Source organism: Tachypleus tridentatus, chromosome 13 (genome assembly GCF_004210375.1).
Source record: "Tachypleus tridentatus isolate NWPU-2018 chromosome 13, ASM421037v1, whole genome shotgun sequence".
Classification (NCBI taxonomy): domain Eukaryota; kingdom Metazoa; phylum Arthropoda; class Merostomata; order Xiphosura; family Limulidae; genus Tachypleus; species Tachypleus tridentatus.
Genome location: NC_134837.1, coordinates 229,362,212 through 229,387,323, shown reverse-complemented (window position 1 = coordinate 229,387,323; position 25,112 = coordinate 229,362,212). Strand labels below are relative to the sequence as shown.

The 25,112-nt window shown below is 32.8% G+C and overlaps 1 protein-coding gene across 1 annotated transcript in view; it reads left to right on the top strand.

Annotated features, from left to right (window-relative positions):
• Nucleotides 1–25,112, top strand: part of LOC143240474 (intermembrane lipid transfer protein VPS13A-like) — a 289,867-nt gene that overhangs the window by 17,468 nt on the left and 247,287 nt on the right. The window contains 4 exon segments of the mRNA XM_076482942.1: nucleotides 13,725–13,914; nucleotides 15,625–15,779; nucleotides 18,730–18,773; nucleotides 19,291–19,333. Coding sequence (XP_076339057.1) covers nucleotides 15,683–15,779; nucleotides 18,730–18,773; nucleotides 19,291–19,333 — 184 coding nt within the window. The 5' untranslated portion in view covers nucleotides 13,725–13,914; nucleotides 15,625–15,682.

The following is a 25,112-nucleotide window of genomic DNA, read 5'->3' as shown; positions in this document are numbered from 1 at the left end:
TAAAAAAGTAAATGTTAACTTGTAACTGGTTCCTTGTATTTTGCAGCTTTTTTGAACTTGCCCAAGAAATATTGAAAGGAAGTAGTTAGTTGGTGTGGTGGTGTTGTCATTTAATCTAGTACAGCTAAGACTACTTATCTTCTAAAGAATATTACTTTCCTTTGTCAGAAGTTACCTGTGCTTGCTTGATCTTGTTTTTTAGGGTTGTGTGTAGCTGGAATAATGATATAGTTTTACTGTGTCTAATTCATCATGATGGGAAGCAGGGCTGTAATCAATGGGTCTTTCAGGACATATTGGTTAACCTGATTTTTGTCTGTAGATCCTTCATGATTTACCTTGTCATTGGCTGGATTTTTAGGCAGTGAGGTGGGAGCTGGATTTCTAGGTTTGTGAGCAAAGACATTTTGGCTCTGAAATGAAACAAACTCATAAAAACAAACTCAAATTAAAATGGTGTATGCCAGTTAGTGGGCAGAAACAACAACAAAGTTGTTAAATTTCCTGTCATCTAAGATGCAGTCCAGCTTACATCTTGAACAGCATCTTTTAAGACATTTGTCCAGGGTTTCATTAATTTTTCAAGAGGTTAGTCATATTGTTTAGAAAGACATAGGAAAGGTTGGAGATGCTGGAAGGTGGGCAGCTGATGACTTCTGGTGTTTAGTTCCATACAGTATACAAGTTTTGAAAGTTTTCTCTGGTCCACATGAAAATAACTATTTCACCAAGATAAAATGTGTGGGTTTTCTTGGCAATGACATTTACTTGAGGTTTGCACTGCTTTTATGACATCACAAACTTCCTTAATGTAATAACAGCTTTGGATACCATCAATATTTAGCATGTTCATAGTTGTTCTAAAAAAACAACAAATAAATAGACAAGTTTTTTTTTTTGTTTTTTTTTTCACTGGGTGAATCTGCATGACTCATAATAACATTCTTGTCCTCTTTTAATTCATTAGTCTCATCTGACAAACTGTTGAAGTCAGTGTTCCAAAGGCTCATTTGTGATGTATGGGTGCAGCATATTGATGTATAACATGCTTAATGGTCCAATTGTTTGGACTACCAGTTGTGGACCAATCTAGCTTGGATCCAATTTTTTTGCATGCTACTGTTATGTATCACAACTATATCCAGTCTCTAGACTTGAACATCTCTTCATTTACTATTTGATCACCAAACAGTTTTCTTTAGTTGTTGTTGAGCAGATTTGTTTTGAACAATGTTAACCTCAGCCACTCTTCATGTTTCTGTAGAAATTGTGGGACATTTTCTCAGGGAAGAAGACAATACATCACATCAACAGGGAGTATTATTTCTCACCCAAATACGAGCATCTTTGTTAAACAGCCTGTAAAATCCTTGTTTTTTTGTTTTTTTTACCCTATGTACCAAAATAATTTATGACAAGTGGTCATTTCAGTCATTTCTGTTGTGATTAGCAAACTTTGCAAGCATCTCATTGGTAGTCAGATCATCCATTCTGCTAAACCATCAGACTGAAATGATGAATAAAGTACATCTTTACCCCTCTTAGTACTTTATATATGACTCAGAAAATTAGCTCACTGCTCTATGTGAATTTCTTGTGGTACTCAAAACTGTACTTTCAGTTTTCCATCAACATGTCAGTGATGGACTATGCTGATGGATTGACTAATGGTTAATCTTTGTCTTATGAAATAGTTTCTAGTAATGAATATGTATTGAAGGGCTCTAAGTCTTGCAGTATATCAATTATATTCAAGGCTGTTCTTTCCAGAGAAAATCCAACAATTCTGTTGCAGTTTACCTTGTGTTAGAAGGTTCTTTTTCTAGGTGGCACTCACTATACATGTTTGCACACCACCACCAAATCTCTCGACGTAAATGCAGTTATAAAAATTGTACCTGAAAAGTAGTGCAAGTGAGTTATATCTTGATGCCCTTTTATCTCTGTGCTATTCAGTTTTGAGAAATTTTGTTGTAGAGCTCTGAAGATCACCATTTGCAGCACAGTCTGAGAACCATGTATCAGTGGTTTATAAAAAGTACCACAGCACACCTTCCTGCAGTTTTAGTTGATTTTTATATGTACAACAGGTTATGCAGATCCATGCTGTGGCTCTAGAGCCAGAGTCCAGTTGCATTCAGAGCTCATGAAGTTTTAATCATGACATCCATCCATCAGTGGAATCTTTTACTTCAAGGCTTGTCTTTTGAAGTAGCAGAAGTGACTGTGGTTTCAATTCCTACAAGGTGTACAGGATCAGAACAATCCATGAATAAATAAGATCTTACATTTCTGGGTTGCAATTCAGAAGAGTTTCCAGAGGCATTCATTACTGTAACTACCATTGTTACTGTGTGTTCAAGACCTACTAATTCATTGGGTGTTGTTGATACTTTGAACCATTTTGTTGCTTGGCAAAGTGGGGACAATGGAGATTGGTGGGAACTTGTTGGGTCATTGGTTGAAGCCAGTAGCCCTGCCAGTGGCTTTGGTTTATCACCTTTATATTGTGAGTGTGTGTGTGTTAATATATATTATGTATATATGTATATAGAAAGACACATACAATTTATTTTAACTCAAAAACAAGCCGAAACAAAAACAACTTAAACAAGAGATGCTGCATCAAGTGAAAAGATCCCAGGAAGTAGGACCCACATAGTGGTGGGATACACCATCTATCAGTCTTAACTTCCAATTGCCAGTCTCACATAAGAAATGTAGAATAGAAATAGACATTAGGAGAGTGAGATGTATGTGCTCAAGCCCACAATGTCCCACATCTATATCACCCTTCACTGCCTGCAGACAGTTGTGGGAAGATGACTGCTCTCTCAAGTAAAGAATAAATTGAAATAAAAAAATAAAGAAAAGGTACTGCCATTTTGGGGGTAAGTAAGATAAAAACTTGCTTTTTGATGTTAGCATTCCAGCCCTCAATACCATAGACACTAATTGACAACACAGCAAACAAACTATACCAGTATGAAGTGTCCCATCCAGCTGTCCAAACTAATATAGTTCCCAACTACCACTATAGTTCATGAAGTCTACTGTGACTCTAATGCTCTAAACAAGCCTTTATATACAGCCAGGTATACATCCACATAAAGTAGTGCTAAGTTGTTAAATGACTGTATTCTTAACTAAAAATAGTTATTAGACATTTTAAGTAAATTTTAATTATGTGAGTCCTATTTCCTGCAGTCATTTTTAAAATCTGGGGTACATTTTATAATTCCACATTGTAACTTGTATTCTGAGATCTTTTCAGTTTTTGCAGCATTTTTTTTATTTCAGTTGTATTTGTTTCGGCTTGTTTTTGAGTTAATAAATTATCTAATTTAAGTCTTAAGGTTTAAATTTGCTGTTTTTAATGCAGTCCTTTCTTACAATTTTACTTATTTAGCTTCATTAAAATGTAATTATTTTCACTAAAATATGTATACATACACGTGTGCACACACATGCTTGTATAACAGTAACCAAAACATAAAAATATTCATTTAGACTGATAATTAATTCTGAATTACAGCCATCTGGTATTTACTACCCTATTTTGCATCACATTCATGAGAAATATACATCCAAAGTGTTTAATATGCATGCTAATAGGTTGAATTGTCTTCACTGCACTGCTCGCCATACATATATAACATATATAATCAGTACTCTAACATTCAGTGTGGTCAGCAGTGGCTGTATCTTAGGTAAATAACGTCTTGTGTCGCTGCTTTTTCAGATCGGGAATAATAATATATTTATGCTAGTAATGGATGAGATTCAAATATTTTTTATATTAACTACAATACTATTGTTTTAAATTCTTCCAAGACTTATTTATCAGTGATAAATACAGTAACACAGAAAATATTCCACTGGACTCTGCCATAGTGTTGGTTGCTATATGGTATGGGAAATTCTTTTGCTAGTGCCCTGTATGCATGTAACTGAAGCAGATGGTTTGCCCTTCTTCCATTGAATAATGTTGGTGAAAGGTGTCAGCTACACATATGGAGGGTATGTCCTTGGCAGGTCTTGGTATGTACTCCATCATAGGCTCAGAATAACTTGTTCACTTACTAACATTCAGTTTGGTTGTCTTTTATTTCCCATTTTGTGGAGGGCTCATTGGCACCCCTTCATTGGTTGTGATATGTTTTAGTGGTAGTGTCCAAGCTGTATTTGTCTCTGACTGTGTTGTTACTGCAACCACAGCTGGCATTTGATTAAATTTCACAACTTCAAAATATAACACAGTTAACATGGCCTCACCAAGGGTGATGATGTTTCTTACTCCTCGATGTTATTGCATAAGTTTATTGGGGAGATTTTCAAAACATTTATTTACCAAAATGTCCACCAATCAACTTAGGCCATTGCTTTTCCATTTAGTTTGTGTGGATTGTTCATATTAGTGGGTAGTCCCATGGTGTTACCCTTCTGTAGTGCTTTAAAATCAAGCCAATAGATTATTTTGGCCAGGTTGAAGTAATGATGCAGCAAATCATTCCAACTTTCCCAGTAATTTAGATGAACATCATCTGAGTGGTTAGTGTCTTTTCTGGACCATCCAGACAATGGGCCAAGCACTATACATCCTGCATTAGTAATGATTCATTTTTGGCCAGTATCTGCTTAAAACATCTTAGGTCTGTCCAGGATCTCTTTCATTATCTCCTTAAAGGTTAGAGGTGTGGACTCTTTAGCTTTGTTTACCAGACTCTGCATACAGGGTTAAAGCCTTTCCCTTGTGTTTACCCTGGCAGATGCCATGAAGCAGTGCTAGTACATTGGTTCATTGTAGACATTGTGTTTTGGTGCTCCATCATCACAATTGGCAGTTTTTCTATGGACTGTAATTGTTGAGTGACAAACTGCCCATGGTGTCGTGATCCCACTTGATAAAGCCTTTCTTGATTCAGTGGAGATTCTGTTTTTTGTCTCAGGCCATGGGTTGCAATCTTCACCCATGCATGTCTTTCACCTCACCTTCTGGGGATACAACCCCCTCAATGTGGATTCCTGTATGTGGTGAGTGGACCTCCCAGAGAAGGTTCTGTAGTTTCAGTTTACCTCCTCTGGGATATAAACATCCACCTGCGTGTTTGCTGTGCTTGGTGACCTGTGAAGGGGAGGAGAGGATCCTAGTGGTTGAGGGGTCCAACTCCAACACACCACCTTGGCCTTGAATTCCTGTAGATAGGTGGTCTTTGGGTGCACCCCCCTTGAAGATCAATTGGCCAGTCCATTTGGGCAAGAGTCAACTGAGTGCCAACATAGGGCATTCTCAACAGGTGTAGTGGACATTATGTCTGATACTGGTGTTTGGGTATAGTGCTCATGAAACCCTGGCATCACTGCCTTATATGACCTTATATGGCACTATAGTGTGTCCCCTCATAGGGCTTCATGGTCGGTGGGCAGTGGGCTGAAATATTCTTTTTTCTTTATTATAGATACTCCTCAAATATAAATTAACAAGCATGACAGCATAGCATAGAGAAAAATCTGACTACTGGCAAATGACTGCGCATTGATAACTCTGTACGGTCAAATTCACAACTTGAATCTGACCCACAATTTGTAATTATACATTCTTTAACTGAAAAACCATTAGGGCAAATGTCTCAATTTTTTATTCAGAAGAGCTCGCTGGCTCACCTAAATCAGTAAAAAAAATTACAGTCTGGGGACGTTTTTGTGGAAACAGCTTCATCACAACATTCCAAACTCTTTGTGAAGTTGTAGGCCATTGAGGATATACCCATGGGGGTTACTCCTCATTTTACTTTGAATTTTTCCAGAGGAGTTATAGTTGAGAGGGATTTAAAGACCATTCCAGAGTCAGAGATCCTCGCACGTTTCCACCAGCCAAGGTGTTACAGCTGTGTGCTAAATTTTTACTCATAAAATCAGGATTATGGAGCCAACAAATGTTCTAATATTAATATTCATAACATTGCATCCTCCTACCACATTCAAGGCAGGATATCTGAATTTTAAGGTACAGCCTTATATTCCTAACCCTGTTAGATGTTTTCATTGTCAACAATTTGGTCACTCAAACATCTTACCATGGTTCCTGAACATGTGCCCATTGTACTGGTAAAGACCATGATGCTTTTGAATCCCAACTAGAACTGCATTACATTGACTGTCATGTTCCACATCCTTTCTATTTTACTTCTTGCCCTAAATGGGTGGAAGAGAAAAGAGTACAACGTCTCCAGAGGCTTGGAAATTACTATTCCTAATTCCATCTTGGACTTATGCTGCTGTGCTCCATTACACTACTACAGTAGGAGTTTACACAGATCTTTCCATGCCTCCTACAGAATCCTTAACAGTGCATCTTAATCTAGTACCCTCCAAAATCAACTAAATTAACAAATCAGTATCTACTTCTTTCTCTGTCCCTACCACATCTTCCAGTCATTGCCCAACTTCACCTTGTTCAAGCCCAGGTGTTTCCATGGGGTCTTCCTCTTTGAAACCCCAAAAATTAAACAACCCATTCGTTCACGTCCTCAATCACTGGAACATACTTCTACAAACTCTGACCTACCTACTCGAACCAGAACAGGATCACTAGAGAGTGATTGCCCCACATCCAGTAAAGAAAAAAAGTGCAGTCACAAGCAGAAGGTCTCTGTTCATATTCTCCTCCAAAATAAAGAAAAATGGCCACACTAATCCAATGGAACTGTCGAGGTTTTCAATCAAAAGTGAATGACATCAAGGATTTGATTAACTTTTATCATCCCAAGTGTCTTTCTTTACAGGAAACATTTTTAAAACCTACTAATACAGTCAAAATTTGACAATACTCCTTATACTGAAATGACAGGTCATGTGCAGGATAAGGACATGTGGAGTAGCACTGCTGGTTGATCCACATGTGCTGCTCACCCAGTCCTTGTCATTTAATATGCTCTTGGAGGCTGTAGCCATCCATATCTCCTTGGGTTGTACCATCACTGTTTGCTCTCTGTACCTTACCCCTGGAAAAAATTATCATCTTTCAGACCTTGATGCTCTCATTGAGCAACTGCCAACCCCCTTTTTAATTTTGGGGGATTTTAATAGGCATAATCCCTCTCTGGGGTGGTTGTAGTATTGATGTGAAGGGTCATGTTATAGAGCATATGCTCCTGAATCACAACCTGTCTTTCTTCAATACTGGCTCTTCCACTTATTTTCATGCACCCAGTCAGTCATTTACTGCTATAGATCTTTCTATATGCTCCCCTTTGTTTTTCACTTGCTTTTCTTGGGAGGTTGACATCAATCCATAGGGTAGTGATTATTTTCATATCATATTAAGAGAAATTGGCTGTGGTCAGTGCCACCTCACCCATGTGCATCAGTGGAAGTTGGACCAGTCCAACTGGCCCTCTTTCACTGCTCTCTCGAAACTTGATCCTGCCATCTTATGTAAATCACTGATAGATGATTTTGTAGCAGCAGTAACTAACTGTATTGTCCAAGCAGCTGCTCAGTGCATCCCCGAAACCTCAACATCTTTCCCACGGCATCCCTGCCATTGGTGGAATTCTTCTTGTTCTATAACCTGAAAAGCTCGGAATCGGCTTGGGATAAATGTCGTAGATATCCCACGCTTACAAACCATATTGCATTTCAGCAAGCCCGTGCACAGGCTCGGTGAGTTAGACGTCAAAGCCACAAGGAATCTTGGATTAAATATTCCTCCAGCATTTCTTCAACCACCAGTTCAAAAGTCATATGGGACAAGATCTGGAAGGCGAGAGGACAGTATACTTCTGCCCCCCTTTCTATCTTAATATTCAATAACCATGAAGTTGCTGATGCTCAGAGCATTGCCAATACTTTTAATGAAAGTTTTCTCATGTATCTAGCTCTTTAAATTCATCCCTTTCCTTCTTAGCAATTAAAACATGAACATCTGCCTCTTTCCTTTTCAAGTGATCATCCCTATGACTACAATCACCCTTTCATGCTGGTGGAACTCAAACTTGCACTTCATCGGTCTGGCAATACTTCATTTAGTCTTGATGATATATATTGAGATGCTACACCACCTTTCTCCTGCTTCTCTTACTTTCCTGATGCTGGTGTCAAGCTATTGTACTCCCTATTCTTAAACCTGGGAAGGATTTAAGGATTCCTTAAAATTACCATCCCATTGCTTTGACAAGTTGTCTCAGTAAGACCTTAGAGAGGATGATTAATGCTTGTCTTGTTTGGTTCCTTGAATCAAACAACCTTCTCTCACCCACTTAGTGTGGGTTCTGAAGACAATGCTCCATGATAGACCACTTAATTTGCATTGAAATGTCAGTTAGAGAGCCTTTTTGAAGAGACATCTTGTTTCTGTTTTTTGATTTAGGGAAAGTGTTGAGCCCACATGGACCTGAAATTGGCAGTTCATTAAGAAACTCTCAATAAAAAGTGGCAAATTAATGCCATCAGTGTACAGCTACCCCCTACAGTTGCAAATGGTCTTTTCATTGATGACTTTCACGTCTCATGTCAGTCATCAAACATGAGGTTTGTTGAGCAGCAGCTACAAACTGCAATCAATCATATACTTAAGTGGACCACAGTAAATGGTTTTCAACTTCTCTCTCTGAAACTGTTTGTGTACATTTCTGCCACAAATGGGGCTATTATCCAGATCCAGAACTTCATATTGATGATGCTGTACTTCCTGTCATCCCTGAGGCAAAGTTCTTAGGTCTTGTATTTGACTTTAAATTAAACGTCAAGCAAATTCTTGTCAAATGTGTAAAAGCACTGAACATCCTCCGTGTCCTCTCTTCCACCTCTTAGGGAGCGGATCAATACTCTATGCTTAATGTTTATCTTGCCCTTATCTGATGCAAACTTGACTATGGGTTTATGGTTTATCATTCTGCCAGAACCTCAGCACTGAAAATGCTGGATCCAATCCAGCATCAGGGGCTTCATCTTTGCACTTGGTCCTTTCATACCTCTCCCATCCAAAGTTTGTATGTGGATTCCCATGAACCCCCTCTGTGTAATTGCATTTGCAACTGTGTCTTATGTATGCTTCCAAACTTCATTCTTTACCTCAGCATCGTACTTGAGGTTGTGTTTTCCATCCTCAGTGGGCCAAACGTTTTATTATAGAAAATCTTCCATTGTCCCTTTTAGCCTTTGTATTTGGGCACAATCAGAAAAATTGGATATATCTTTGAATATCATATCAGTATCAACCATTCAGCCTCTTCCACTATGGCTAATTTCTATCCCCAACTGTAACCAATCTTTTGGGTCATCTGAGGAAGGCTGGTACCCCCGAATGGAAATATCACTCTTTATTTGCTGAACATCTTTCAAATAATCCATCCATTACCATATGTACAGATGGTTCAAAATCAGGTGACTGTGTAGGTTTTGCCATGGTTTGTTACTGTGTGGTTGTAGTGTGCAGAATCCCCTCTACAGTTTCTGTGTTCACTGCTGAATTGTATGTCATTTCTCTTGCCATGAATCATATTGAAACTATGCAATATATGAATTGTACGATCTATACTAATTCACTCAGCTGTCTATTGGCACTGACATCATTCCATGTTAGTTACCATCCTGTCCTTATCAATATCCAAAACAAACTAGCCCATTTCTCTCTATATCATCTACCTCTGTCCAGTTTTGTTGGATACCAGATCATGTTGGTATTTGTGGGTATGAGCTAGCTGACAGAGCAGCAAAGTCTCTCTGCTCTGGCTCTATCACCACTGTCCCTGTTCCATACATGGACGATGGTCCAGTTATCAAAACCTGACTATACACCAGTTGGCAGTTGACCTGGAGTGAGCAATGAAATAATAAGCTTTTTTAAAATCAAGCTTTTTTTTAGCTCTTTGGCCATCTTGTTTATGTAAAGATTGAAGGATGGAAGTTATTTTGACTAGGCTATGCATTGGTCATAGTTTTTTAACTCACCACTTCCTTTTATCTGGTACTGATGCACTAATGTGTGGTCTGTGTGGCACTTGGGTCACAATCATACACAATTTATTATCATGCTGTCATTACAACCAAGAACAATGACACCATTTTAAACATATTTTTAAGTTAGGTTTGCCCTTGACATTAGCCAATGTCATAGGTGATACTGGCCATCTCACTCATGTTTTTACACTTTTAAAAGCCATTGATCTTTTTAACTTAATTTAAGGTTTTTATCGGACTATACACTGTTTTAGCATGATTTCTTCTACACATTTTAATTTTATTTTGACCTGAACCCAGGACTAGAAAGGCCAACTTCTGGTGACTGACAACAAGTTTGAACTTAATGCTTCAGTCTTTCAGGTAGGTCTTACGTAAAATATGTAAAATTATTTTTACTTTCATTTCCATGCACCATCATAGTTTACTACAACTTCTTTGGCCCAGTTAGCCCAGTAGCTTTGTGCCAATAAACAAGAAATACCTTTGTACCTGGGGATAAAACTCTTAACAGAATTTCTTTTCCAGTGGCACATGAATTCATTCATCACCACTGATTTTGACCAGGAATAAAGTTGCTGTGATGTGATTGGCAATTGATATGGAGTTTGATAGAGACTTCTCTATGTGGTTTCAAATTTCCTAGTCACCCCACCATTTCAGCAAATTTCAATGTTCCTCAAGAACAAAACTTGCTTATGTATTGTTAGTGTACCATATGCTTGCAGATTTCCTTGTATGTTTGACTTTTTCTAGCATTGGAGGGGTGCTCATTTAAGGCTCTACACTGTCTCTCTTTGTGAATGGACAACCTCTCATGCTTGCAAGTAGTTTTATGCTCAGAATAGCCTTTCTTATGTGTGCTCATTGTAATCTATTAAGTAACAATAATTTTGAATGGCCTGAAATTGAGTTAAATGATGATTTAATTTTAGAAGTCAGATAAATGTCCATATATCCAATTTATACTTCTGAACAAAACTGATAGTTTTCCTTTTTTTTGTTAGTACAGATATATTTTAATATACAAACAGTAACATAATTTATATTAATATATACATTTCTGGATATAAATTTAACTTCAACAAACACTGATATTACAATAGATATGTGATATTAAATCTGTCAGAAAGAAACCACAAAAGAAGTTTGTGGTTTTACAGCAATAAATACTTGCTGAAAAATTTGACTGAATGTTCCTTTTTTGTGTAAATAAACAGGTCATACAAGTTTTAAACAAATCTTTATTAAAGAAAACTTAGCAGAAAAACTTGCAAAGGATAGCAGAAAGTCCTTGCTTTTTCCTAGCTGTTTAGTGTTGAAGGTTTTTTTCTTTTGAGATTAACTAATTTAACACTGAACCCAATTCTTGTGTTAAAAATGACAGATATTTACTGTAAACAATCTAAGATGGAACGGGATGAAGAAAGTGTGTCTAGATCTTTCTCTGCAATGGATAGTGAGTTTGGATAATATTTTTACTTATTTTAAAATAATGCTTGAAAGCAGTCTGTTCACTATAACATGAGAAGATTGCAACCAGTAGTGATGCTATTTGTGAATATTAGGAGATAAAGATGCCATTGTGCTCAGCTTTACAATAGAAATGTTTTTTTAAAAACTTTAAACAAATGTTCACTGTAAAGTTGGTTTTGATATTATTTGTTTTTGCATGTACTCTCTTCTTGTAGGACAGTTGTTTCCATAGAAGAGGTGTGATCTCATCTTGAGTGATGTTTAACTTTAAATTGCTCAACTTTTGACAAATACTATTTTCAGATTTAATTTTTTCATAACAGTTGTAATTTTGCATAACATACAAATGTACGTTCTGCAAAATGTATTATGTTTAATCTCATATTAGATTTATGTTGAATAAAATTTAATTTGTTTGAGATGCAAATTTATGACATCAAGCATATGATTTGATAAGATAATTATTGAAAGTTGCATCTTTGTTTACTCAATTCACTTTAGCAATTTTAACACAATTTTAAGGTTTGGGTGTAGATCATCTTGGGATATGTTGTCATGGTTAAAGAAACTTCTGTATTTCCCCTCCTTCATGACTAGAAATAATACATATTTAAATTCTTTAATAGATTATTTAGGCAGAGTATTCATGGTGAAACTTTGTAGAATGGATGGCAACTGCCTGTTGTGGAGACACGAGTGTAGAGGGATGACGTTTCAAAAGTCTTTCGCCTTTCTTCTTCAAGACTTGAAGACAAAAGGTGGAAGACTTTTGAAATGTTGTCCTCTACATATTTAAATGTTTTCCATTAAAAGTTTTGTAAAACTTTGTATAGATGTTCTTCATGTAGTTGGCTGGTATTTATTTAAATAGGGTGTAGAAAGTCATAAACAGACACTAACCCTTTAGCTTGAAAGTTATGTAATCAGTAAATGCTTTATAAGGCTTATATCTGCTTGACCCTCTTTTTGTCATGCCATGGTTGAGCGATTTCATATTAATTTCAAGAGCTGGTGGAGTGACATGCACATATTACAATGAGTTGAGAAGAGAAGGGTAATCTCCTTTGAATGTGTAATTGGAATTATTATTGGCTTAGATATTCTAGGATTGTGGGATATAAAATAATGACTTTGGTCTAATATTTAGTATCTATATAAATCTTGTACTGATTATCACATGTAGACAGATGTTTGTGATTTAGTAGTCAAACAATTTGTCTTGCAGAACATACAATCAGCCCAGGCAGTAAGTTTTGTTGCTGCATAAATAAAGATTTTGCTTATATTCATCATCACATTTTCTCTACTCATTTTTGTGATTTATATTTTGCTTAACATTTACCAAATCTGTTGTGTTGAGAATACTTGATACTTGCCCGATGGAAATCATATCACATGAAAATATTCTCTTCCTTCATTTCAACTAATCTTATTAATTTAAGTTTATATGTAAAATGAATAGGCCTAAATATTAATTTTTAATGTAGATATATTTACAATATTTTGAAGATTTAGTATATTTGAATTTTAATGGTTTTACACACACACACACACACACACACACACACACACACACACTGTTTAAGGAAGTGATTAATAAAAATGACTTTAAAAGTATTTTAAAAACTTTAGTTATTACTGTTAATTTAAAATAAATACAACCACACCTATGTAAAAGAATAAAACACTAATTTCCTATTGTTCCAAATAGTAATAACCCATTACATGTTAACAAAAAAGTTTGTCCAGAGAATGAATTTTTTTTTTCTATTAAGAGTATTGTGGAAAATTATCATACTTTAGAAGAACCTTTTTTTTTCTAAATATTTTCGTTATGGTATTCTTGGAAAAGAATAAGAAATTATTTTGTAAAGTTATTTTATTAATAAATTTAAAATCACACCAACCCTTTTGCATCAGGCCACTGGTCAAAGGCCATGTCATTGTGCATGTTGACTTGAATTCAAAGTTTTATTGAACTACTATTTTATAGATTTATGTCAATGAGTTTAGAATCAACTTGTAGATTATAATTCAAACTCTAATATTATATATAAGTTAATTTTTTAAGTTAAAAGGAAATATTAAAATAACACACTAGAATGTAGATTTTAGTGTGTCACATGGTATGTTGAATGTAGCCCTGTTTAAAATTAGATGTTTGTGATGCCAAAATACTAAGTCTGTAGTTTTGTACAAATTTGGAACTCAAATTACCAATATTAATAATCTAGAATATAAAAAATAAGAACCATCTATATTTATTTTGCTGAGATATGTCTTAGGTTCTGTATCAAACACTGTAGCCCCTTTCAGCTTTTCCATTTATTGGAAATGGTCCCTTATATACAATTACTTCAATATACAACATGTGAATAACCAATCGAAAACTCAGAATGTCCCCCTAGTGGTTTTCTCAGCCATTTTAATCTGTGAAAAAGCTACCATGTTCTTTCAAACCAAGATATCAAGAAGGTAGGTTGTCTTTAGTCTGTTCAAAGTTTCATATGTTTTTCAACCTAAATGCATCATAGTTACCAAGCTCAACAACCTATAAAAACCTATAAAAAAAACCTCCATGTGTAAACTTTTAAAAGGCTTAACAATATGTATCCAGCAGCAATAAAATTCAAACATTGTGGTTAAAAGGAATAATTATTTGCTTTACTTTATTGTTTTATATTTGAAGAAAGGTTTAAAAAATTATTTCTAAATAGTAGTAATCTACATACATACATACATATAATTGAAATGTGACTATATTACAAAATAGTAGTTCACTAAAATCTAGGATGTGTAATGTGAGTGCACAGGCACTGTGTCAATTCAGGTTATGTAATGTTAGCTAGGCACAACTGTAAGGTCAGTATAAAATATATATGTATATATAACATTGAGACTTAAGCTACTTACACTAATGATTTATATTTTGTTTTTATAATATGTACTCATTCTAGCTTGAAACAGCATAAATTATATATACTACCTTAATTTTTATGATGGTTATATTTGTCAAGTGAAAGACCCCATAATTACATAGAAAATGTAAAATATAAATTCTTACTTAAAACAAATGTTTAAATTATCTTAGGAGGTTTTAGAGATTACACATATTTGAGATTTTTTAGGACAAAGAATAGTTTTCTTAATTATAACATGAAATCACTTTGCATCCAGACTAGTAATGGAACAGATTCAATATTTTCACAAACAAATGTTTAGAAAAATATTTCATAAAAAATCACATTTTCTGTGTACAAAAGGGTTGTAATCTTTACTTAAAAGTCTACCAAGTATTGTGAAGATATACAAGCTGTATCAAAAGTTATAGTGCAAATATTTAATGTGTGCTCATATGCAGATGAACTCGTATATTATATTGAGACTATTGTGAAAAGGTGAAATGTTACATAGTTTAACATATAGGAGAAGTTTAAAACAAAGTTTTACAGTAAAAAGAACATAGAAGTTTTACATTGTTAAGTATGTCTTATTCAAGGAAACTTTAGAAACAGAAAAATATCTTGACTGATGCAAAACTTGTATTTTATGTGTCTATGTATGTGTGGTTTCATTTCTTTTGAATTATTGATGATAAATAGCTTCTTAAAATGCTTTGAAATATACAACACATTTAGTGTCTATTGCCATCTACCCATTATAAAGAAAAGTCAGATGGTTATTGTGTATCTTTGCTGATACCTAAAATTTCCACATATTTTTATATAAATTCTTTAGAATTACAATATTATGCAGAGATTTGCAATTAAGTGGCAAACATATCTTTATCCTGGTAAGTTGCTGTTACCTCTACACTATGCACACAGAGTATGTAAATCTGTCATGTCTTACCAATTTCACTTTAAGTACAGAATTATGTGGTTGTATAATACTATAGTGGTTTCATTTTAAAAAATGATGCATATATAACATGTCATACCAGTTTAGTTTAACTGAGAAACCAATTTTAAGTGTAGAATAATGTTAGTGTTGCATCTGGTTCATTATATTTGTTTGCCTGAAATATATACAAAGTTTTTTTTTGTTTTTTTTTTATCATATGCAAGTCACAGTTTGATAAATAGTTTTTCTTAATTGGTTTTTATGGTGATGCTTTTCATATTACATTCTGTTAGTGTAAATAGGTTTTCAATTAATTCTTTATATCTTATCCATTATTTCCAGGTTTCAGTATTTCTCTTGGTAATGTTTTAAGTGGGGTATTATAACTCCTGACTTCATCATGTTTGAGGATGTTGTGGCATACCTGTTGAACAAATATCTAGGAAAATATGTCCAAAACTTAGACAGTGAAAACTTAAATGTTGGAATATTTAGTGGTAAGTAAAAAAACAAACAAACTTTCTTAAAATTAAATTTGGGACTACTGTTAGTAACGGGATTATTTTCCAAAATTAGCTGTAACTATGTTATAATTAATTCATCTACTTAGTAAATAGGTATATGTATATTCTATTTATTTGTCATGTTTTTGTTTTGTTAAACATTTGAATAACTAAACTCATGTTAATTACATGGAACAGTATTTTAGTTTTAACTGTTCCTCAAAAGTTAAAAAATGCTTGAATTGGGCAGAAACTGGTGCATCTAGGACACAAGTAATAGATCAACAAAGTCTACAGCACTCTACTAGTGATGATGACCTATGCATAAAAAAATTTTATTAAATTTACAGTTAAATTTATAGTTGAAGAATTAAAGCTAATAGGTCTGATATTTTTCAATCATGCACAAATAAGAGGAGTGTGGAAAAATACATATGCAGTATGCAGTTTATAAGATTCCTACTTGCTTATCACCTCTTATAAGCAACCACTGTAGCACAGATACAGCCTTTAGCTGTTGGTAAATCTGTATGACAAAAGTTGGATGTTAATTGCTTTGATTACAAACCACGTGGAGTAAAGCTGTATTCTTTGTTATTCCCATTTCTCGATACCTATGCTGGGTATGTCATGCTGGCTCAAATGAAGATATCAAACACAGCAAAAAATTGCCATATGAAAAAAACCTTTGTTAATGACAATAATAGTAACATTTTGCCCTAAGAATCTTGCTAAATAAATTACTGAAATATATTATTGGCATATTGATGATAATTAACATTAAAAATCTGTGAATATTCCTTCTGAAATATATGCTAGCAACTTTTTTCTAAGTTTACTAGCAAAACTGTAACACAAACCAGCAATTTGCTAGTCTGCTGGTATTAATTTACTACCTGACATTGGATATCCACAAAGCTTTTCCCTAGGCGACATTAACATTGCTGCAGTTATGTGTTGAAACAAAACCTTGAGTGAATAATATTTTTCTTCAATGAATCCCATTTATATGCTTGCATTGTTATTGATTGAAATTAATAAACTTTGTATTTATAATCCAGAATTTTACAGGTAAACTGATGTTTACAATAATCATTCACTGCCTAAAAAATTGGTGTATTCATTACGTATGATGAAATACAAATTTCTTATTTGATAAAGTGTCATCATGAGAAACACTTGGCAATGAAAATGCAGTTTTCTTTAATATTATAAGAAATACAATTGTGTTTGAGCAATCTGATAATGCTGAATCTAAAAATAGCATTGAAAATGACTAATCTCTAGTTTTTGAGCCATAGATTTATTCAAAATATTCTTGTATATTGTGGCAATACTTTTTTATAACAATTTATTCCTTGAAAATTGCATTTGAAAATGTTAAAAAAAAATAAATAGCAATACCAGTTTAAAAAACATTGAGTATAATGTGATTATAGACTGAAAATACATTCAGGCTATGTTCAAGACTATTAACATGGTATTATGTTTTATTATTTGTTATAAAACATCTCCTTGAATTCTTGTCTTTTGTGTATGTTCTCACTTTCATGCTGTAAGAACCAACAGGTATTTCCTGTGTCATCACAGGATTCCTTCCTTGATATTGCTGTTCCTTCCATTAATGAAATACCTTGTTAGAAGTATTCACTGTGGTCATTGCTCACTGCACCTAGATCATTTGGGAAGAAGTATAAATAAGGATGTAAGAAGTTCATCTGTAGTGACATCCTAAATCACATTTTCCTGTAATTCTTGAGTATCTGTTAAATTATCACAGCATAGTTTTTAATTTTTGTAACTTCTTAAGAACTTTTTGACAACCAGTTTGAATGATTCCCAGGCAATAAATTCTCTTTGAGTACTGCTTTAAAATATTCTTCCATTAGCACTTTCCAACTGCATGGACCAATTAAGATACCTCCTTTCATGTTTGCTTCCTTGAATTTTGTAAACTTATCAGACACATGTTTGAAACCAATTACCATCTTTATCCATTCCATTTACAAAATTCCTTGAATCCTAGATTAATTTGAAGCAGGGACAGAAACTCATTTTGAGAATTAACTAACACTGATACTCAGTTATCTGTTTCCCTGGTTTGTAATCCTCTCCCACTAGCTATTCCTTCATTTTTGAAGTGTTTTTTTATCATCTTGGGTGTCTGAGAGATGTAAAAACAACAGTGTTTAGTGTAAAGTCTAACTGGAATGCAGTAACTTTTAGATAACCACATATATTCCACCTATTATGATAATATTTTATGGCCTCAAGTAATCAGTATGATACAAGTTTCTTTCATGTTCACAGCAATGATCAATAGGAATTGATGGTTTAGTGTTCTGAGTGTGTTGAAGTATGGCTTTGAGATCAATTTTAGATGAGTTGATAAAAAGTTTCAATGCTTGAGGATGTTTAGTACTTAGTTCTTACCTTAGTGCATTATTAGTACAGAAACACAGTAACTTGGATACTATAGTGGGAAACAAGACTTTGATGGTAACTTTGGTAAATTAAAACTCTTGTTCCTGGAGTTATTAAGTTAGAATGTTGGAAGTTATCAAAACATATGGTTTTTATTGGTTAAGCTGTCCAAGTAAGCTTAATTTCACAACATAGCTCATTGTACTGGGTTGATTGTTGGTAATTCACATAATACTGATAAAATGTTGAGATATTACATTAACACAAAATCTAGAGTTTATGGCCAAATTTTAACTACATTTTTGAAATCTGTACCATCAAGTTACTCTAAATCACTTGTGTTTTCACCAGTATAAATTTTTTTGTTGTCTAGGGAAATTATTTAATGTCACATATTTTTATAGTTGCATCTGAATTTTGTTTAGAGTATTTCTCTCTACAAGCTTCAACTATACTACTTCATCCGATAAAATGTAAATGTATGTACTTGATTTATTTTATTTGTGTGTTTTTGTCACAGGCACAGTTCAGTTAACAGACTTGCAATTAAAACCTGAAGCTTTGGTAAGTTTTTGAAGTAATTATTATTCATAAATGCTTTGTTGTATTTACTTACAATATAGCTAATTGGATTTATATCTTCCAGTGTATTTGAATAAAGTCAGTATGTATCTCAACAAACTCACCAGCTTATGTATGTAAATTGGAATGCTCTTAACTAAATATATTCAGTATTTCACTATAATATCTTGTGCTAGGAGAATTATTCCATTTTTTGAAAATATTTTGACTAGTAGAATAGTGCACTTCAGAAAATGAAAATAAAAAGCAGCATACATGTATTATAGCAGTTTCTCAGATATAGAACTGTATTGCAATGTGAGACTTGTATTAGCAAAACTTTTAATATTTTTAATTTTAATATGCAAGAATTTAATGATTATAGTAAACTATACATTGTTGAAATTGTTTTACAAATAAACCTGAAATTAACTGTAGTTCAAATTCTGATTAAGTTGATTTTTAAATGAAAACAACAACAACAAAATTTACTGATACAATTTATTTTTTTTTTTTCAAGTATGAGTTAGATCTTCCAGTAGAAGTGAAAGGAGGATGTATTGGTAAGTAAACAAGTTGAAGAAAAGTCAATAACGTTTAGTTGTCTCTCGTACAGAAAAAGATAGTTTTGCTGTTCAAAGCTGATATACTGTGAAAGTATAAAAGCTGAAATGAAACACAGGGTACATCATTTATATATGACACTTTTATTTTTATAACACATCAAAGCTGAATCAAAAAGGCATGTTATATTGTAGATCAGTACAAAAGGTCCACTTCATGTTGTCCATTTCAATTGATGTATTTCCTGCAACAAACTTGTACATTGTTCATTACTGCTTGGTTAGCAGCATCTTCATATATCTGAGCAATCTGGATTTTATATGGTTATAGGTAAAGATTCTCGTGGAGTATATGTGTGACACTTGTTCTGCTAACACCACTTTCTGCTGAAAGGCAATGGTTCAGCTTCTTAGGACTTCATTTAATTACTGCAGCTATTGTAGCGATATTTTCTTCTGCTTTCACTGTGGGATGCCTCAGTTTCTTCAATAGACAAACATTTTCCTTTTCATGAAATTGTTTTAACAAAAGAGATAATGATGTTATGATACAGAGCATCTTTGCATTCAAATTCTTTTCTGAAAGCTCTGACTTGCAACAACAGAGCCATATTTAAAGTAGAGTTCCACAATTTTAATTAGTGTTGGCACATCACAATGATTTATCATTCAAATCTTCAGGGAGCTCACCTGTAACATACAAAAAAGTTAGTTATCCAAATGTATAGTTATAATTAGAATTCACAATGTTTCAAATATAAATGGTTTACCCTGTATAATGCTTTCTTTTAATAAAATACAATTTCATCCAATTTTTAATGAATAAAGTTCACTGATGCTATTTGTTGTACTGATCACTGTTGTTTTTATCAGACTTTTAATTTTGTAATTTGATTTGTAGCATTTTAATTTTAAGAGACCAAATATTACCTTAGGTTGATTGAATTATGATGTTCCAAGAACTAGAGTTGAACAAACACCTTTCAGTTATTAAAGTTTTTATTGAAATAACATTTTATTGGTCAACAACATTTTCATATATTTAGCAAAATAATGAAATACAAGAGTTAAACATTTTGAAAGTGATTGAGCCAAATTAAATTAGTGTAGGTAGTGTATGTGTGTGAAAATATTATGATTGTTCTTGTTGCTCTCACATATTGGTTTTGGGATACTGTACTGACCAGTGAGATACCTGTATCCTTTAGTTATCAACAGTAAGGAAAACTTCAAAAGAGACTGATTTATTTACTTATATTTGAGTAATTTAAATGATCTGGACCTACAGTTGTTAATAACAACTTCAGAATGAAAAAAAGTGTATAATAACATGTCAACCATGCTGTATCTGTAATATAAAGTACTTTGACAAAGTCCAGTACCAGCAATCTTCAAGCCAGCTGAGATGTAACAGAAGTAGTAGTGGTTAATACACTATTATACCAACAAAAAGCATGAGAATAACTATTAACTTGGTGAAATGTGATTCTTCATCAGTGTTATTTATATTGAAGCCAATCAGAATTGGAGTGAGGACTTTTTTACAGTATTTATTTATCTTAATGCTCTATGGTTTTTATTTCTCACAATAGAAATATTTAATGGTGAAGTAAGAAAATAAAACCAGTATAAAAGTTATTAAAAGAAAATATGTATAGTTAATTGGCAGAATCTTAGTAAAAATATTACAGAAGGGCTAAATCCATGTTAACTTGTTTCGTACAATATCTGTTAAATTGACCAGTTTCATAACCATTTGTACTGATTATACTTCCCATAATATAATTTTTATAAGTGTTGTGTATCTTCACTTAGCTTAGCAGTAAGATTTTTCAATGAATTAGTTTTACTAACTTTTTACACACACGCACATAGACAGACGACATTATCTGTTATTGTCTCTCATGATGCAAGATTGGCCAATTTGACTATGTAACAACAAAAAAAATCTAAAATAACTCAACAATATCCTTTTTCTTTCTAGAATGATTACAGATTGTGATATGACACAACATTTGTCTGTCCTAAAAATCTAAACTCACAACAGTGTACATCTAGTTATGCATAATTTTTATTGTTTTTTACTTTTCTTTTTTTTTCCTCCCCTTTGAACCCTGTTATAACTACTATTCACACTAATATAAATTGTAAATTAGTTGGTGAATGTGCAGGTCACATCACACTGTACATTTACATGATACACAAGCTGCTTTTGAATGTACTTTGTTATTATTATTATGTTTTATTTCTTTCATCTAATCTAATCCTTTTGCAACAGGCTCAGTATAATATACATGAGTTCATCTACGCATTTACATATGTTAAGTATTAACACTAACTTTTGACAAAGCATGTGTAGCTTCACAAAATTTAGTATTTTGTTTAGTAAAGATTACATGTATTTTGTACACACAAAATCAGAATTTTAATGAAATATTTTTACAAAATATTTCTATGTGAATATACTGAGCCATTTCATTACTAGTCTAAGTGCAAAGTGATTTCATCTTATGATTAAGAAAACTATTCTTTGTCTCAAAAATCTCAAATATTATTTGTGTAATTTCTAAAACTTCCAAAATACATTTCAAATGTTTGTTTACTGTAAGATTTGATATTTTATACTATTTTCTATGTTCTGTGTGGGGCCTGTCACTTGAGCAACCTTGTTACCATCATTAAAAAAGAAAAAGAAATGCAAATTATATTTTTCATGCTAAAATGAATGACTACATATTATAACATAAATACAAATGTTTAGTCTAAGTAGCTTAAGTCTCATAATACTTTGTATATAGTTATTATTTTTTTATTAAATAGACCTTCCAGTCATATCTAGCTAATATTACATAACTTGCATTGATGCAGTACATATACACTCATGTTACATGTACTGTAAGACTGACCTTTAGCCTTCCCTGTCTTAGCTGGGTTTTAGTGGATAGTATTTTGTAATATACAGCCACATTTCAATTATTATACATTATATATGTATATAAATTATTATAATTTAGAAATAAGAAATAAGTTTAAAATTTTGTTTTAAAATGATAACTGTGATGTACACAATTGCCACTTGTTGCTATGACCTTTGAACTTGACTGCTGCTAAACCTTTTAAAATTTTGCACATGGAGAATATCAAATGATTTTTTTTTTAGGTTTATATATGTGTGTGTGTGTGTGTGTGTGTGTGTTTACACAGTTGAATAACCAAAAAATCATAAATAACTATACTGGTACTATAGAATTTCTGTAGAATTTAGTAAGCTTAGTAACTAGGCTGTATTTAGATTTAAAAGAATATAAAATTTCAAGCAGACTGAAGACACAACCTACTTTCTTGATAATTTGGTTTGAAAAAATGTAGTAGCTTTTTTTCACAGATTAAAATGGCTGAGAAAACCACTAGGAGACACTCTGAGCTGTTGATTTGTTATTCACATGTCATATATTGAAGTAAGTGTACATGAGGGACCATTTTTAAAAATAGAAAGAGGTAAATGGGGCCACTGTGTTTGATTCATTACATAAGCCATATCTCAGCAAAATAAAAAGATACGAGGTTCTTATTTTAATTCTAATTTGTTAATATTAGTAATTTGAGTTCCTAATTTCTACAAAACTATGGACTTAGTATTTTGACATCACAAACATCTAATTTTAAACAGTATTGCATTCAACATACCACATGATTCACTAAAATCTATATTTAGAAGTGTTCTTTTGATATTTACTTTCAAATGAAGAAAGTAACTCATATATAATATAAAAGTTTGAATTATGTTCTACAGTTTACTTCCATATTTATTGACATAAATTTATAAAATAGTACTTTAATAAAATTTTGAATGCAAATCAACAAATGTAATGACATGGCATTTGACCCATGACCTGTCACAAAAGGGTTAGCTAACACAAGTTTTTATTACTTTTACATTTTAGCTACTTTTATTATAAAAATAAAGAATACACATGAAAAACAAGAACAGTGTATTAATGTAAGTACTTTTTATGCTGTTGACTGTCAATAGCACTTAATCCTCTTTTCCATACTAAATACTGCACTAAATAATCTTTTATTTAAGTAAATAATGTGACAAAATTCACTGAATAATAATGTGCAAAAAGCAGAAAATGTTTCAGAACTATCACAATTTTAATTGTTTTCTGTGTGACCTGAGCCATTAAAACTTCACCTAAACTCATCATTATATTTCCTGTTGGTATCAAGTTTGAAAGAACAGTGAAATTGAAAGTTCTTGATACTGAAAACAATGTAATGTAACACATCTTTGATAAATGAAAATCTTATCCTTGTATTGGTTTGTGAATTACATCAGATTGAATGTTAGAGAAAACTATTGTCAATTTGTTTGGCTCTGTAACCAAATAAGATTGAAGGCTATGAAAACTATGCTTTGCCTGAATGATTGATATTATAAATAATTTGTATTAAATTTTGTACCTTTTGAAGGATGATAAATAACTTGAAGAAGAGGGGATACCTAGACAACAAATGTGATAATCTTGCATTAAGGAAAATTCGATATTTTTTAAAAATAAATATAGCATTAGAAAAGTAAGAACTCAAAACATGTATAATATTGAAATTAGATTATTAGCTATGCTTTATGCTAAAATCATTGTTATACCCTGATGAAAATAATTAAATTGAATTGTGGATGTAACTCACTAAAAGTTTGACACTTACAGAAAAAGGTGTTCGTGGAGAGAGGGTTAGTAGCCATCTTTAAAGTATGGATTGCAAAGTACTTCTTCATGCATAGGATTTGTTTTGTAGCATTCAAGATAAGATATTCAAAGCATTCTTTTTTACAGGAGCATCACATTTGCTTTTTGTATGTTGTGAGATGAGAATGTTGTGTGGTAATTAATGTGAGAGATATCTAATGATAGAGCTAATCTAGCCTTTTGAATGTAAGGGATTGCTCTTGTAACAAAACAAAGTTTTGGATAGGATACAAGATTGAATGTTATCATTTGGATTAAGTTATACTTTAAAAATTCAGAAACAAAACTTTATCATAGATCTTTGTTATGGATGTGTCTAATATTGAAACCAGTTTGATTAAATTGGATGAAAATGTTCAGAAACACAAACATCAAATTAGTTTTCTGTCTTTGATGTAATTTTTATGTTACTATGTTATTTATTAAGATATTTAAGAAAAAATAATGTTTTGTAATATAAAATGTTTATATCCAGTTGGGAAATTATACTATCATCTTTTTTCCAGTTTACCATAAAAATAAAATATAAAATTAAAGGCCTAGTAACAAAGCAAAAGGGTTAACCACACCTTTTATTTTTAACTGCAATGATCTCCAGGGATTAGTCACTGCCTGCTTTGAGGTTTATTGATACAAAATCTGATTTTTCCCACCTCACTGTGTTGGGAAGTGCCACAAGTGCCAGAGGCAGGCCACCTGTGTTGCTGAAATAAAATATAACAGACAAAGGAAGGCTATATTTCTCAAGAACATTCCCTGGTGAACTACCAAACATTTTTGTGTGGATGAAGGACAGTGGGTTTTTAACTTGTACATGATTTTCTACTTTTCAAGGTCTAATAATATGCACTGCAGAATCATTCTTAGATTTTTTTAGGTTTTAGATTTGATTTTTTTTCCCTTCATCACTGTGTACTTTTCAACCTCTTTTTAAGATTAGATAAACAATTTCTTTCCAGATTTTAATTATTTTGCAGGACCTTTGAAACATTAATAATATTGAGCTTGATGAAACTTTGTAGAAT